Source organism: Branchiostoma floridae, chromosome 12 (assembly GCF_000003815.2).
Source record: "Branchiostoma floridae strain S238N-H82 chromosome 12, Bfl_VNyyK, whole genome shotgun sequence".
Taxonomy (NCBI): Eukaryota; Metazoa; Chordata; class Leptocardii; order Amphioxiformes; family Branchiostomatidae; genus Branchiostoma; species Branchiostoma floridae.
Genome location: NC_049990.1, coordinates 21,595,967 through 21,613,882, shown reverse-complemented (window position 1 = coordinate 21,613,882; position 17,916 = coordinate 21,595,967). Strand labels below are relative to the sequence as shown.

The 17,916-nt window shown below is 38.8% G+C and overlaps 1 protein-coding gene across 1 annotated transcript in view; it reads right to left on the bottom strand.

Annotated features, from left to right (window-relative positions):
- The window catches only part of LOC118427565 (filamin-C-like), a gene marked incomplete in the record, with an annotated part of 99,051 nt that overhangs the window by 37,434 nt on the left and 43,701 nt on the right, over positions 1-17,916 (bottom strand). The window contains 3 exon segments of the mRNA XM_035837403.1: positions 1,802-1,969; positions 2,455-2,592; positions 3,142-3,222. Coding sequence (XP_035693296.1) covers positions 1,802-1,969; positions 2,455-2,592; positions 3,142-3,222 — 387 coding nt within the window.

The window sequence follows — 17,916 nt, the reverse complement described above, 5'->3', positions numbered from 1 at the left end:
CACACACATAATCATATAGCCACAGATTAACAGGAATATTTAATGTTATCCTTTTTTGTGACCCAGGGCTCCAATATCTTATAACTTGCTGGTTGAAAGCTAAAGATGTGTTTCACTAATAGTTTACGGAAATTTTAATAAAAACAGTCAAACAAATTTCAGATTCCTAGAAATTTGCAATTGAAGTATATTTTACTTGCATGATATCACTTTGCAATTGCTAAATTTCCTCCAAATGACCTTGAAAGGGAATGCTTTTGATCTTCTTGAAAACCTACATGTAGTAAAAAAGTCACAAACCAATAAGACTCTGAAAAGTACTCAACTTTTCAAATGCAACAATATTTGCAAATGAATAGCAGTATTTGACAAATCAAGATTTGAAATCAGAGCCAAAAAAAACATGACAATTATTTTAGCCATCTAAGGCTGACTTTTAGGCAGAGTGGCAGGAATCATAACTGCAGAGCCAGGCCTCACATTTGCAGGTAGTGGGTAGAACACATAGTAGCCATACTCTCCATTCCCTGGGGGTGGTACCCCATTTCTTACAACTCCAGAGATGGAGGATGCTGCCATACTTTGACCTGCAATGCTCTGAGCACCTAAACTCTGACCTCCGAGGCTCTTAACCCCTAAACTCTGACCTCCAATGCTCTGACCCCCTAAACTCCTAGCACCCAAACTCTGAGCTTTCACACTTTGGGACCCAAAATTCTCGGGGTAACCATTCAATGAAACAGAGTCCTCCATATCAGTAAGTGCTTCATCAATGTTGGAGTAGTCTATGTTCATTATGGCACCAGTGGCTACAATAGAACAGCAGCAATTTGAAAAAAAAAAGTAACAAAAATCTGTTAAGATTGTTATGAATTCACATGTACCCTGCAGTCTTTAAAAAATGAGAAATTGCAATAAATACTGTCAATGAGATATCATATTTCAATCAGAAAGAAGTTTTGAACTTATCCATATCCAGAGACAAAAGAAAATCATAAGTTTGGATTTGAGGTAAAGGATCAGATTTGGAATGTTTTCATGCAGAAAACCTGGAAAGTTTCCGACATGCTAGACTCCTGTTGCATTGAGTGGTAGCATAATTGGAGCATTACATGTGTTCAACTCAAGGATTTAGACAAAGTCCATGCTGTAAAGGAGACTGAATAAGGTGTGACCACATTTCAAATCATGTATTATTTTCCATGTCCAAACAGACACACTCTCATTAGATTTAACGGTACCAAAAAAATAGATCATAAAAATTGTTTTACTTTGTAAAGAGCCAAACAGTAAGCCAATTAAGAAATGTCATTAGTCTTTCCTAAGATTTGGTCTCTCTTGCCAAAAACCTGAAAATTGCATGACTGAAAACTTCGAATCTTTTGAGCAAGACAAGGTTAAGCATAAGCTATATCAGACAAATTTTAGTTTGAGGAATGATATTTTCTGTTATGGTGCACAGACACCAATTCTTGGACATGAAATAGAATTCATCCTAAATTCCGATACAAATTCAATTGCCTTTCAATATGAAACAAACAACATCAGTTTTTCATCTTTTAAAAGTGCTGTCAACCTTCCATTTCTTTTTTTTAAATAATTTCCTGTAATTGTCTCTCATAAGGAAACCCTTATCTTTATTTTATATCTTTATTTCAGTGGGTCAAGAACATAATCTGGCATACCTACTGTGAAACAAAGGTGTTAAGTGGTAGTAAGTCTGACTGGAGTAGATTATTAAGTACAAGCACGCAGTAGTCTTTAGTAGATACACACAGGGGCTGCTAGTAAATATAGCTACCTGGCACAGTCTGTCCATTAAACTTGACATCCAGCTCATGAGGCTGTGCAGTGCGTGGTGCAAACATCAGGTTGTGGGTTGTGCCGTGAGAGTCCAGGTGGCTGGGCACCGTGCCGTTAGCGCTGACCGTGCACTGTAGGTCTCCCACTCCTGCCTGCGTCGTGTCAACTGGAGATGAGGGAGAAATGATACGCAGATGTAAACACAAGCCAATCTGTTTGTTTTATCAGTAAAGTAGTTGTCTATACAGCCATAGGTTTACTCAAATGTAAGTTCATCTCTGATGGTAGTCAACATTATGTTACAATTTTAAACTTTACATCAATGAACAAAATTAAAAGGGCTTACCAACAAGATTTCGATCAGTCCTCCGATCCGTAGGTTTACTTTTTAAACAATCATTGCTTTTCTAACAATCATTACTTTTTTTAACAATCATGCCATTACTTCTGCAGGCCAATAAAATCTGAAATCCCTGCACAAGAAGATATTGCTACAAATCAGTTTTAAAACTGTTAACTCTGCACATCATACAGTAGCACTCAAAATATCATGATGTTGATTTAGATAAGTAGTTGAATTTCTGCGTTGTGTTCTAAAAACAGCTTACTGTCCCAAGCATCACCATTATTTGATTTCTGAGTAGTACATACTGAGCACAGTGACAGGTTGTCCAACTTTCCCCAGAGGTATGTCTCCCACGCGGACCTTCCGAGCATCGTACACGTGGCAGTTAAAGGGGCTGCCCATGATCTGCTGACCGGCAAATGTCACCACAATGTTGTGGTCACCTGTGAGGAAAAGAGTGAGAGGAAACTTTGAATATCACATATTCATGAACTTGAACCAAATATGGAACATGTAGAATGCTCTAGGTTAAAGGAGAAGTAGATTTTTCAATGGAAAACAGAAATTTTGTAGGCACCAGAATTTCAGCACCAAGGACAAAGAATGTACATAAAACAAATATGGCTCTCTGAGGTATATGTAGACTGCTCATGGCCAAAGGTGCAGACCTTTTTTAATGGAAAATAGAAATTTTACAGTCACCAGACTTTCAGCACTGAGGAGAAAGAATGTCACCTTCTTTTAGTTTACAAAAGAGCTTTGTTAGTACAGTATTTTAGACAGAATTTTTCATTTCATAGTCTAATAAGATGAAGTTTAACTCTCATTTTATGACAGACTTTAAAGTAATTTCTAATCACTTCAGTATCACTGACCCTAATTGGACCCAGAGATGGAGCAGCAAGACATGATGATAATGATTTTGAGATCCACTGACCAAGTACGGGAATACAGCAATGAGAAAGTCCGAAGCAGAATGAAGATATACCCACCAACTTCATAAGGTGTGTACTCTGCTGTGTAGTTTCCACTCCGTCCACTGACTCGACATGGCACGTTACCTCCACTTGGGCCTGTGGGTCAAAGTCAATGCAAATATTATACATAAACATCGCATAAAGGAACCCTGTGGAGATATGGTCATCAATTACAACCATATCTTCTCATAAAAGTTTTGTAACATGAGGTATTCAGGACAGTTTATACATGATTAGATCCAGCTGCATTCAGTGATGTAGCTTGTTTTGAAAACAAGGGATGATCTTATCCTCAAATTTGAGTAGATGAGAGCATTTCAGGGACAGTGTCTATTTGTCTCTGAACTTAAAATATAAGCTCCTAAAGTATGTACTGTATGAAATCTTTTGTCACGATTGAAAGATGACAATTGCTTGATTTCACATCATGCTCATGAAACAGACATTGTTATTGACACAAGACAGACAAGTTCAGGTAATGATGAAATGGTGAAAACCCAAATCTGCTGTTACAAACCATGCAGATGATTATCTTAAAATTCACACCAACTTCATGCGATGGTATACACAGTCATGTTATAAGAAACCATGCAGTTGGATGCATTTAGAACAGACCCTCAAAACATCAACAAAACATAATCCCATCCAGAGAGGTTACAACCATTCTGGCATTCATACCTCCACCCATACATCCACACACTTGTGTTGTCATGGCAACTAACCAACCAATCATCATCATACATTGTGAATGTGCCACAAAACCTGATTGGCCGGTGTGAGTCACATGACTTTGTAATGTAAATGACAGCAATGTATTAGTATTAGCAGCAACAGTTGCAACATATATGCAGAAAAAGGGGCATTTGCAGGGTTTTAGTTGGGGGTTAGGCATAGGGAGCATGGTGTTAGGCAATTAGCAAGAGCAAATTCTGTTAGAACGTGCAGAACTTGTGATGTCACTTATTCCAACACCCCACATGAATCACTTCTGTCTCTCTGTCCACCCTAGACAACATGAAAAACAAGACAAAATTAACATCGTGGTTATGTCGCAAACCAGTCAAAAGGACTACATAAAGTGTAACTGTATAATAAGACGGCGATTAATAACATGACAATGTGCTTTTACCGCTGCTAACTTGTTCACACTGACAGAACAATATTACTAAGCAATCTTCAGAGATGACTACACAAACCCCACAAGTCACCATACACAAGACAGAAATCATAATAAGCATGCATTACCTGAAACAGTACGGTGACCCTAGATGTACACTAAGTCTTCATGCAAACATGCACTTTTAATTGTTCATTTCTTCTTACTCTATTGCAAAATGAACTGCACCAATATGTCAAAATTACACATAATCTTCAGTTCCACTGCAAACTTTGGTACATATCATTGCACAATGCATTGTTAAAAGTTCAAAATGTGAAACAATGATTATATGATTAACTCATTCATGCAACTAAGTAAACGTCATAGCTTCAGTCAATTTGTAACTTGTGGAAGTTATAAGGCTATGTATAGTTGGTGTCACCTTAACTGGGTTTTGGTAAAGATTTTCACAAAGCTTGCTCTTTTCAAAAAAGAATTGTTCCCATTTAAAAGGTAACACTATGCAACCTTACCCACCACGCAGTGCTGCTAACTGAAATGAACTTACTTGTTACAGTTGAAGCAATTTCTCCATTTCCTGCATCGTTCATATTGATGGTGAAAGTGGCGGGATGGCCCCGTGGGACTCCCGGCCTGGGGGTGATCCCCTCCCCAAAGGCCTTCACTGTGTCTGCACCCAGGATTTTGCACACATGTGGACCACCTAGAAAAAACAAGAAATTGATGAAGCAACCAAGAATACAACCATGTCTTGACTCTTGACAACAGCATTGTTCATTTCCTTCATGCCTGCAGTACAATTTTAAACCTGGGCCAATTAGGTCTGCATGAGCAAGATTGGACCTGGACAAAAACTCAGCCTGTGGAAATGGACCTGGGGAAACTTTAACACACACCTGAGAACAAGCAAACAAAGAAAGAAACCAGAAATAGCACCTCTCTTTTCATTGGGGCTATTCTAAAAGTTATGGGAATGTTTTGAAACTTTTCAACACTTCAATGATACAGTGCAAGTTTTGTGGTACACAATAACTAACAGAGTTTATGTGCAGAATTTCTGACTTATTCACACTATATTACTAGCCATAGACCTGCATTGCATAAACAAGCTTGGACTATAAACATGATAAATATGTGAATAGTTCCCTGCAAATGTGTGTAATATATGTACTTTCCTGCAATTCCTAAACCAGAGAGCAAGAAACTTAATAGTCTAGCTCTTTCATTCATTAAGTAAAAAATGCTTTGATATAAGATTCTGTATTTTGTCTACTTGAGCTTTTATATATGAATGACAATTGACTATTTGTTAATGAGCAAATACCATTCATTTAACAGGTACAAGTCTTTTTTTTGTTCATTTTCTTGTACGGCAAACCCACCTGGTATAGCTAATCCATTAAACTTGATGCCGACTTCATGATCCTTGAAACTCTGTGGCATGAATGCAATGACAGACTTCGCGTCCTTCAGCGGTTGCACACTACAGGGAATCTGCTTCTTGTCACAGAACACCTCTGCAGAAACAGTGCCTACTCCAGCCTTAGATGCATCAACTGCAGCAAAGACAGCAACATTTGGTCATCAAGTTGTCAAATATCTCACTCTAATAAACAAGAACTACTGGCCATGGTAAGAAATGAGTCAGTACAATTGCACAGAGTACATACAACTTAAAAACTTTGAAGGCAATGTGTGTGTAATAGTCTATTTTCTGTGACAATTTCTTAGATTCAAATATGCATGAGCAAAACAATAATTTGCTTCATTTCAAGATATTGGCAACACATAGTAACTCCACCACTAATGTTAAGAGTAGGTAAAGCATTCAAAGCCACATTCACCTGAAAATTAGGAAATTAGTTTGTCTACTGACTTTTCACATTGAAACACACAAATCTTTTCTGGTAAATATTACTGTAACAGCTTTAGCTCCATGTATTATGTATAGAAGGAAAATGACCAAAATAAAAATCAATAGAAAATGCCTTACCAACAACTCCTGTCTGTGTCCCAATCCTTCCTGTAGGAATCTCTTCTACTATGACTTGTTTGGCATCAAAGGCCTTGCTGGTGAAAGGACTTCCATATATGGGCATGCCCCAGAAGTTGATTTGTATATTATGACTTCCTGTAGCAAAATAAAGTGACAGTATTTTTTATCAAGGACATTCAGGACTTTATCATACAAAGTTGAAAATAAATGTTGTTGTTTGCAGTTTGATAATTTCTTTACATAAAATTCACTTCTATGTACATAATCAATAAAAGACTACAGTCAAATAACATGAAGTAGACATGCAAAAAAGTCAGCAATCTACAACAATCTACAATAAAAAGATGCAAGAAATCATTTTTTCATCCAATTTTTTTATGTGGATTCTACATATCATTTTAGTGTAGTACTATTAGGCCACACCAATCTAATTTCTTGGTTCACGGATTCGCCCCCTCCTAATTACAATTTTTTTGAAATAAAAATAAAAATTACCACTCAGCAAATTTTCACCATTAATGAAACCATTCACCAACTTTCTGGTGTAGCAAATTGGCCTTTATATTATAAGCTCCTTAAAATGTGGGTATTATTATTGCAGTTATATTTTTCATTCATGAAGAATGGGACAAACATAAAAACTGACACTACTTTTGTAATTTTCAACAAACAGGTGCTGTTACTGTGCAGTAATAGTGTTTTTGTACTTTTTTCAAGCTGAAAACTTTAACTCACCAATCTCAGTGGGTGTGTATGTGGCCTTGTAGGCTTGTTCTGTTCCTGAGATCTTGGATGGCACTACTTTTCCACTGGGACTTTTGATCATACAGGTGACAGGCCCCCCTCCCCCTGCAGATGTGTCCACGTTGATTGACGTGGGCTTGTTGATTGGCACCAGGTCCAGCCCCTCTCCAAAAGCCGTCACTTGTTTGGCGTCATTTAGCTGCACTTTGTATGGGCATCCTGAAATGGTATTTATCAGTGGTTAGTTCTGTACAGAAGGAATATAATCTAATTTGCACAAAACCTGGAAAATTATATCTAATTTGATACCCAATGTGCTCAATATAACACATCATATGAGTCCAAAAAGACATCATTCTTGATCTTAGACAATATTTTCTGACAGGATATATATGTTTTTATGAACATGAACACAATGTCACTGACAAAAGACACCAGATGGCTGTCTGAAATGCCTGACTGTTTCCAAAACCATATCCAGTTGCTTGAGTAACTGCTTTTTGGCATATGCTGATAAAGATTTCCTCAATTGCAGACTATGCTTATTCTTAATAGCCGGGATAAACCATTGCAAGTATTCAATGATGAATACATGTAGTACTTTAAAATGTTTTACCTGGAAGAATGTCCCCATTAAACTTGAAGAGGACGTCATGGGTCTTGCACGCCTCTGGAGTGAAGTTTAAGATGTAATTCTTTGGCTCCTTCCCAGGCAAAAGTGATGCTGGGACCACTTTGAAGTTGTCCACGGTGACAGACGCTGCCAGTTCACCCCGTCCTGCTTTGGTGGCATCAACTAGAGATACAAATGATGTTGTTATTTAACAACTCTTGACTAACAAGTAAAAGTAGAAAATAAATTTGGTGTCTTTAGATAGCATCCACTGTCTAAGGAGTTGAGAGAAGAATCTTTGCCATAGAAATGTATTTGTTCAATGTTAAACCATACTTGAGCAATAGTATACTGATCTTATATAATGTCCCAAAACAAATGGAAAAATTGATAAAAGCTTTGGAGATGGCATTTGTAAATTTTATCAGGTTTTGAAATGGTAAACTTTGATGTTGTTTTAGATTCAGCTTCAGATTTCCAATGAACCTCGTTTTCAGCACCAAGGACAGCATGCATGCAGAAAGATTTAACAAAAATTCTAACTCTCAAAAGTAGCAAAACAGACAAAAAACATGAAGTGGAAAACTTGCAATCTATAGGTCTTGCAAATTTTGTATAGAGCAGCTCAAAATGTTCTCTGTTAGCTGACATCTTATTTCCCCATCTTAACAAATGGATGCTAGGCACCTGTGTATAACCAAGGAGCTTTTATCAGGAGGAGAGAGCAAGAATTTTTTTCCATTCAGCTATGTTCGTAGCGGGCGACAAAATTTGATTAACACCCACGTGTCAAAAACCCGCATCTACATACATTTCACCCACGCAAGCTTTTGTTTTCCCTTTGTTTTGTGGTCATTCATGGTGGGGCGGCCTGGGGATACAAACATTGTGTGTAGCGATCTGATTTTTGCGATTTTGTCGACGATGTTGAACAGAAGAGTAACTTCGGAATACATACAGCGGCGGCAATATTCTCTCTGACTGAGGGTGAAATTTCAAAGCCATACGGCGACCGGACAGCGCCGCCGCTCGGGTACGGGCTAAGCCTAAAGGCGAAATTGTCTGAGGCAAAGTCTACGAAAAAAACTGGTAATATTCCTACAATTAATGATGACTGTGAAAAACATGACTCAATGATCACAGGAACCAAGTTTTTTTTAAGTATGCAACAGATATATTTCATAAATCGATACAAATACAAAGTTCAAAATTATGCCTGGAGAACTCAAGACATTATATACGAAAACCCGATCGTAACGAAAACCATGAAAACTATGCTCTCCCGCCTTACCTTCACCTTATTCCAGGCCCGATGTATCCTCTAAAAACACGGGTGGTTCGACAAAAATGAGCAAGGTTCGACCAACAGTGAACACGCCATTTTACCGAGCACATCATCAACAGTTACGAAAAAATATCAGCTAAATGAAGAAAAACGTCATATTTTTTTAGTAGCCATCTGAAAATACATGTGAAAATTCATAATTCTATCGCAAGAAAACAGACCTCGATCCGCGAAAATAGGCCTAAACTGGCCCATGTTTGTTGTACGGCGAAGAGAAACATATCAAACTGTCCGCCATTGTGCGCTCTACCGCAAGATGACGTAGTCACATGCCTGCCGAGTTTTCCAAATAAGGGAATCGTCGGAAACCTGACCCACTTCGCCTCTTGCAGATCGGGCTTCGGGCTGGCTCGAGGGCTATGACGTAATGGCGTGGCTCATTAGCATAGAAACCGTGCCAACCGGCGCTACGAACATCAGATCAGACGGGCGCCGCGCAGGGCAGTAAACAAAGCCGGCGCTGCGGGATTTAACGGGCCAAACAAAGCCGCACAGCGGGCGGGTAACTTCATACTCTCTCCTCCTGATAAAAGCTCCTTGGTATAACCTAGAAAATTACTATACAAGAAGTGCCATTTTGATGCAATTTTTCAATGGCTTACTGTTGATAAGTGTGGTGCGACATACCTCCCATACTAACAGGTAGTCCCATGATGCCTGTGGTCACATCTTGCACCTTGATCTTGTTGATATCATAGACGTAGCTGGCAAAGGGGCTGCCCGAGATGGGCATGCCTGCATAACCGACATCAATTCTGTGCCTCCCTGGGAGATAAAAGGTGAAGAAAGTGAGTCTTCAGTACAAAATTAACAGGGAACTGTCAAGAAGCTGTTGTTGAAATGAAAATGAAGGGAAGCTAACATACAACAATGGAAATATATGTACAACACTTGAAGTGAAAGTGGACACAGAGGGGAAATTTTGCACTCACGATAGTCCCTAAAACCATATTTACATGTATGTGATTTTGACATTATCATTCAATTCAATGCTTTCAGAAAAGATTACACTTTGATTAGTAACTTACCAACTTCCTCTGGTGTGTACACTGCTGTATGTGTTGTTGACCTGCCACCTCCCAATATGGTGCAGGACGACACTTTTCCACTTGGAGCTGTTGATTTTAAAGAAAAAATAATTAAGCTACTACTTTTCAAGCAAATGAAACAGTTCAGCTAAATAAGATCTGCCCAGAAATTGAATTGTATTCGAAGTGAGTATAATTGAAGATGTAATACATTTACAGTCAATGAAGGTTAGACAGCTATGAAATAAGATACGTCAAAAAGCGGTTACACACAAGCAACTGGATATGATTTTCAAAATGGTTAGAAGTTTCAGACATCATCCATCGTCTTTTCTCAGTGACACTGACCAGTTGCTTGAGTGACTGCTCTTTGGCATGTACAGATAGTTATCAAATGACTAAATTCTCTGCATTTCTAGGCCTGTATCGAGGTTGATAGTGACTTGGACTGGTCAAATCCTACAGAGGAAATCAAGACACTTGACAGAAATGAAAAGGCTGAGGTATTAGCGATACATATGAGTGACCTACCTGTGACAGTAGCCAGTATCTCTCCCTCCCCAGCATCATTTGTCTGTATGGCAAACTTGACGGCATCTCCTGCCCTCAGGTCTTTGTTTGCATCTACTCCATCCCCAGAGGCTGTGACTGAGCTGGCATTCAGGACCTTACAAACATGTGGGGAGCCTGGAGAATAAACAATTAAGGATAAATGTAAGAAGTAATTAAAAAATAATGCATTAACAGTACAGTCTGTTAAACCTCTATGCAAGGACCACTATTATCACTTTTTGGTGGTCCATCAGAGGGTTTTCCCATCGATAAATTAAAAGCATTACTGAGAATCCTCATGGTTTACAGTGACCACCTGTCCACAAAGACCAGATATTATCTTTTACATGTGATCTTCTTACTGTAGACATATACTGTAGTCACATGCTAAAAACACTGTTAAGTACTGGAATTACAAGTTCTGTTTCCAACAACCGGACAATCTAAAATAATCTGCTTGAGTGAGTTTAAGCTAAATAACAGTCAATTAAATGACTTTTGCATGATTTTGTAGGCTCTTTGTTGAGCAAACACAAACTCACCAAGCACAAGAGCTCCATTGAACTTTAGCATGACCTGATGGTCCTGAAAGCTTTTGGGGATGAACGCGATGTCCCATTTTCCCTGAGGCTTCTGGGTAACAGAGCTGGGTACAATGTTGTCTTCACAAATCACATTGGCTGTGATCTGGCCTTCCCCTGCCTTGGCAGTGCTTACTGTAAAACAAGTTGTGAAATGATACAATCAATTACCTTGAACTATTTTCCTGATGATGATAAAAAGTCCAGTAACACAATTCCCAGATTTAAACACTGTTGGTTTAATAAGTAAGGATAGTGGATGATTTCAATTTCACTTAGGATTTAAGTGTGATCTATTTCCCATAGCCCTTCAATAACTGATGAAACCTGATAAATACAATATAGCTGGTATTCAAACAATGAGCCAATATAACTCTTTAGTTAGTACTAAGTAGTAGGCTGCCTCTGTACAAGACTGCCCTGGCAAGTGACCATATCTCAACTAGCAGGGGCTTTTGCAAAAAAAAAAAGGAATAAGAAGATGGCAACTGACCTTTGACCTCCGCAGTCCTGCCAATCCTGCCCACTGGTATGCTCTCTACCGTCACCTGACCAACGTCATACACACGGCTGGAGAACGGGTTACCATATATGGGCATGTTTCCAAACTGGATGTCAATATCATGGGTTCCTATAACAAAAACAAAAAAATTTAAAGAGATTTGAGGGGTCACATATTATTGTAAGCATCAAGGGCATCCAGATTAATATCTTCTTTGAATATCAATGGTGATTGGAAATTTACAAAGAGTGCAACAAAATAAACAACATAATGTTTACATAATAGAGACATACACTACTGCCTGTTTATTCATTGTAGAACTGCTCTTTATGCATTTTTTTATAATCAAGTGACTTAATGGATCAACAATCAAAAGGGGGATGCTTGATACATTCTTAAAGAACTTTGTAAGACATGTCCAATTTGGGCAAAATGCACTTTATCAGGGTTTTACCTGTATCATTGCAATCAACATTTTAGCAGTTGTCTAAGACATTAGTAACCATGTTGTACATGTCTACAAACAAAAGGATGATCACACTGATATAGACAACTTTAAACTCACCAACTTCCACTGGGACATAAGTTGCCTTGTATGATCCCTTGCTTCCAGCCAGAGTACATGGCACGTTTTGTCCACTGGGTCCTGCAAAGGTACAAAGATTCTCTGGTCAGGTTCAGCAACAACCAAGTTCAAAGAAAAATTTGAAAATTCTTAGAAGCTGATATATTCTGGGATAGGAAAGATGCCCAGAACTAGATGATGTTGGTTTTGCTTTATTTACACATTCATTAGTAAGAAATAATTTCTTAAGTACAATGAGTTCAATCCCTGACCAAGTCACACCAAAAAATAAAATGGTTCATGCTGCTTTGTCCAGTTAGCACCTAGAATTTGGGAAAGAGTATGGAAGTTGAGCACGCACACACCACTACCAGTGGACTAGCCTCCTCCTGTAGTGATTTCACAAAAGTTGTGTGGCCCAGGGATATAAAGATGGGCACTGCCCTATGCACCACCTGCTGCAGAAAAGACTTAAACTAGCTCAATTAAATGGACTAAATAAGGACAGTAGGGATGTTCACCTTTTATACTGCAGGAGAGAGGGGCATCCCCTGTGCGGCTAGCATCTATGTGGATATCTGTAGGGTGTTTGATGGGGATGCGGCCCAAGCCTTCCCCACTGGCCGTCACTCGATTGGCATCTATCATCTTAACCTCATGGGGACAACCTGGTAGAAAAAAAAAAATGGTCAGAATGAATGAAATTTGTAGGTTATAGTTGATAGATTGAGAGAATGTGTTAGAGAATGAATGGTAGGTTATAGTTGATAGATTGAGAGAACGTGTTAGAGAATGAATGGGGAAGAGTGAATGAAGAAATGAGAGAACAAATTCTCTAACCAATGTGTCTTTTGCCAAAGATGGCCTGTCCATATAGACTAATTAATAGGATACCTGAGCAATAAAAGAAAGACTTGAGCAAAAGTTACAAAGATCAGCCTTTGTGAAAATAAAAGTGTGACTGAGAGGTAGGGTTTCATCCTGATCACAATCCAGCAATGTCAATAGTTCATAAGTGCACTGTAATACCCTGACTAATAGCAACAATTTTTCTAAAACTATCAAATGTATAAAACTAGCCTCACCCGGAACAACGTGCCCATTGAACTTAAAGATGACTTCATGAGTCTCTACAGTCTTGGGGATGAAGGTCAGCGTGTACTTGTGTCTGTCTCCCTTGCCTCTCAAGGTGCTGGGTACGATGTTGAACTTTCCATGTGTAACAATAGCAGCTAATTCGCCTGCACCAGCTTTTGATGAGTCAACTGAAATAGTAGATAAATACTAAGTCAGAAATGCTAGCACTGCTGTTTTGCATATGGATAGTTGTTATAATCCATTCATATCAGGCAAGCTCGCAACTTTAGAATCACCACAGAGTCTGTTGTCTTGTAACTTGTAATTAACAATTGTGGATACAGACCAAGGAGAAAAATCATCAGATCTTGTAAAGAAAAGAAATCTAAATCATCCATACTCTTACATCTCTTTCATTCAATTTTAATGCACCCTCTGCTATGGCACAACACAGCTCTATGAAAATTCTGTACAAAATTGTAACTTAAGATTAAAATGTACATCTAATGTTGGTTCCAATTCACCGTTTATTACTCACCATCTATATAAACAGGTTTTCCAGGGATTCCTTTGGGAATGTCTAAGACTCGGACCCTACTGACGTCGTACACATTACAGGTGAACGGACTGCCAGATATGGTCCTGCCTGCAAAGGTCACACTGATGGTGTGGTCACCTGAAACACAGAAGAGCAGGCTGTCAAAACATGACTGTCTAACAAAGTTTGTTGGACAAGCATAGGAGGCCACTCTTTTCGATGTGAACACAGAAAGGTTGTGCAGAAAAGGAAACAATTGCCTGGATGGCAAAAACTTGTTTCAGTGCACATCATTCTCTTTGGTAATATTTGACCCAAAAATTGTGTAATAAGATATCATACATGTTTTTTTTTGCAGATCATAGATATTGCACCATTATAAACTTTTTTTAGAAAAAGACAATTTCATTTAGATGTATTTCTAAAAAGAAATGTCCATATTCAATATTAGGCATCGTTATAATACCAAAAACACTGAGTGCTTTTGATATTGCTGACCACACTACTTCTGACTAGTACACTACTATACAGTTAATTGCGATTTACCTGCTTCCAGTGGCGTATACTCTGCTGTGAAATTTCCGCTGCTTCCGTACACACTGCACGGGATCTTGCGGCCGCTGGGACCTACGGAGAGGAAGGGGAGGTGGAGGTGGGGGGAGGAAGCGCACAGCGAAGGACAGAGCGTAACGCCTCAAGCAAGGTGTAAATTTGTCTGTCAGCAGTAGCCGTGGCCTAGCTGGTCTGTATCATTTGCTGTTTCATTATGTCAAAAGCAAAAATAGATTAAAAAAAAGCAATTTGCAGTAGGCTACTTTGCAAACTAAACTATTAAAGCGGTAAATAAAAAGTCTTGGCTAACAAACAAAACAGCAGAATCTACAGAATCAAGCTCTCTGTTGCAGAAATAATAAGTCAAATAAAGTCTAGCTAAAATGCAATAAAGAAGTATGATAAACATGAATACAGAATGAGGTTGATAGGCAATGATGAAAACAATGGTGAAAATAATGATGATTCGCATTCAGAACAGACAGTGTTAAAGAACTTAAAACAAAATTTGCATTGCATTCCTATGAAGGAAGTAACACATTATGTTTTTGGTATTATGTCTAAGAAACATAGCTCAAGACTGTACCCCGGTGGCAAACTCAGTTGCACATGGAGCATGAAAGACTTGAAGATGTTTGGTTTGAGTCTTAAGATTTTGAATGTATTTTCTACATCTAAGCTATTTGTTCCAATCTTTCTCACGCACGCACACACACACACAGACAGACATACACATAATGTGCTTCCACGATGTTCAGTGAAAGCGCTACGACTCAGTGATGTGGCATGGTGAAGGAGAGGCAAGATGGGATTAGAACCATGGACTCACATCATCAGAATGACACGGGACGGAGGGATTGGGCCATGCAGTGACATGCCAGCTGTCCTTGCCAGTGCATGCTTTCCGTGTACACAAGAAAACAGACAACGACAATGCACTGTACACCATAAAATAACATAAAGAGTGCAAAATACAGCAACTGTGATAGACACAGTTCCCCCCACTCACTCGTGATGTGCGCAACGATATCTGCGTCTCCGGCGCGAGAAGTGTCAATCTTGAAGTGCGTGGGTCGGTTGACGGGAACACGGTCAAGACCATCTCCTGAGGCGTGCACGCTACTGGCGTCAATCATCTTTACCGGGAAGGGACTCCCTGAAATGGACAAAATTGTTCTGATTTTAATTCAGTGGATACCATTCAATATAATGCTGTTTACTAAGTGCCTTTAAGTCTGCAAGGACTTAAATTTGCGAAAGGACAAAAATGGACTGTTTATGTCGAAAACAAGGCGGTAAGCAGGAAAAAGACAGAAAAAACATTTTTTATGTTGGTATTAAGTTTGCAGTTATGAGGCTTTGCAAAAAAATTTGAACATTAAAAACACAGTGGCAATTTAATTTTAATCTTAACTGTACATCCATTACTTGTTTGAACATATACAAATTGAATGTATTATGAACGTTAGGATTGTCATATGATGGCAAACCTGGCACAATGTCATTGTTGAACTTGAAGACCACGTCGTGGGTCTGCACAGTCTGAGGAACAAAGGTAAGGACCCAGACATCGCTGGACCTCCCCTCCAGGGTACTGGGCACAGTCTGGTAGTTGGTGCTGACGTTGGCCATCAGATCGCCAAAGCCTGCCTGAGAAGTGTCAACTGTGGAAAAATGGCAAAGTTTTCATGACTAATAAGTCTTATAAAGAGAATTTAATTTTTTGCTGTTCTCCCTACTGACAGTGGTGTCTCTAAAATTGTGTCTGTGAACATATACATGTCAGTTCGTCACTGTTGAAAAGTCATACAAAACTACTGGAAACTTGAAGCTCTGTGTTTTCTCTTGGCTTGGCTAAATTGCAAACAATTTCAGTCATCATCTACATGTAGGATGTAGCCCACTTCCAGGAGCCAATGTTTGCACATCTCAGCAACTAAGTGACGGTTTAACTGATAGTCTGTGTTACAGCTAGAGAAAATAGTTTCCTGTCTTATGTGGTATGAAATCCCAAAGAGGTTTTCCTGCAGGGTATGATCTTAAAATTCTGACGATGGGTTTTTCACCTTCAATGCTGACTGGCCTGCCAATGATACCATCAGGCACATGTCCCACACGGATCTGACTAGCATCATAGGCATAGGAGGTGAGGGTGACCCCGGGACCTCAGACCAGCAAAGAACACATCAATATTGTGTGGACCTGTGATGCAACAGATAGAATTTAAAGATGACATTATTACAAATTATTCAAAGAGAGAAAGCAACTAAATGCAACATTTACTTATGACTTTAAACTTAAAACACAATATCATCTTAATCTACAAGCATATTCAATAACTAAAGACATTGATTTTGTTTGATTATCAATTCTTTTTCTCAAAAAGACAATGGAGTCAAAACCATTTTCAATGTCTAGAATGGCTCCTTTTCCTTTTTTCCCAATTTTCTTTGAAAATCCGCTTCAGGTCATTATGAAGATCTTAATGAGAAATAAATTTAAGGTTTAATATAGCTTTATCTACAACTGTTAATGTACAGCTCATTCATCTAGTGTATATGTTGTGATTTTACTCACCGACTTCAGTAGGTGTGTACTCTATGGTGTAGTTTCCATGGCCGGATGGACGGCAGGGCACGCGGCGACCACCAGGTCCTTAAAAAATTCAAGTGTACATTATTACAATTGGAGAGACTCGTAGTACCACATTTCAATATCACTCAGTCTTTGAAAACATGACTAAAAGTGATAACAAACCCGAGCAAGAGATTCTGCTAGGCTACTTATTACATCAATTATCAGAGTGTGCTTTTTTAAAACAAACTCCAAACATTGTTAAAGCTAACCAAGATATTACTTCCTTGATATATTGAAGGGTCAATGCTTTCTCTTGGTATGTCCGGTACTCATCCAGTCATCATTGTGAATATACAACTTGAGTAGCAGAAAAAGTTGATTTTTACCATTTTGACTGATGTCTTTCTGACCATCATGGAATGAGAACATTCATTATGATCTATCTTTAAGTTACAGACTGAGAAGACAGTAACAGTTACACTGTTGTATAAGGAACTGCAACAGTTTTGCTACATTAAACAGTAATTACTGTATAACACACCTGTGATGGAGACGTCCAGCCCAGACTCCCCAGCCCTGGTTGTGTCCACTAGAAAATCTGTTGGTCGTCCCACGGGCACACGGTCCAGACCTTCACCGGTCACTGTCACCAGCCCAGCATCAATGATGTACACATGGAATGGGCTCCCTGTAGATGTCATATGGGAAGCATTTTAATCATGATCATAGCTTTAACCATAGAAGTGTTGCGGGCTGATATATTAGTGCAGTTCTAATTGGAACTGACATATAACCGGGAAGGTTGAAGCTGTCATGTTGAATATCATCTAGTTAAAAGTTGAACACAATTCAATCTCATGTGAAGTGAAGTGAAGCTACAGTAAGGTGCATCAAACTTATTTTTCCTTGGGGACTATCAAAAACTATCAAATGTAGTGGACAACATTCTTGAAGTTTTTCAATATAGGAATCAGCTGATATAAATGAAAAATAAGATACA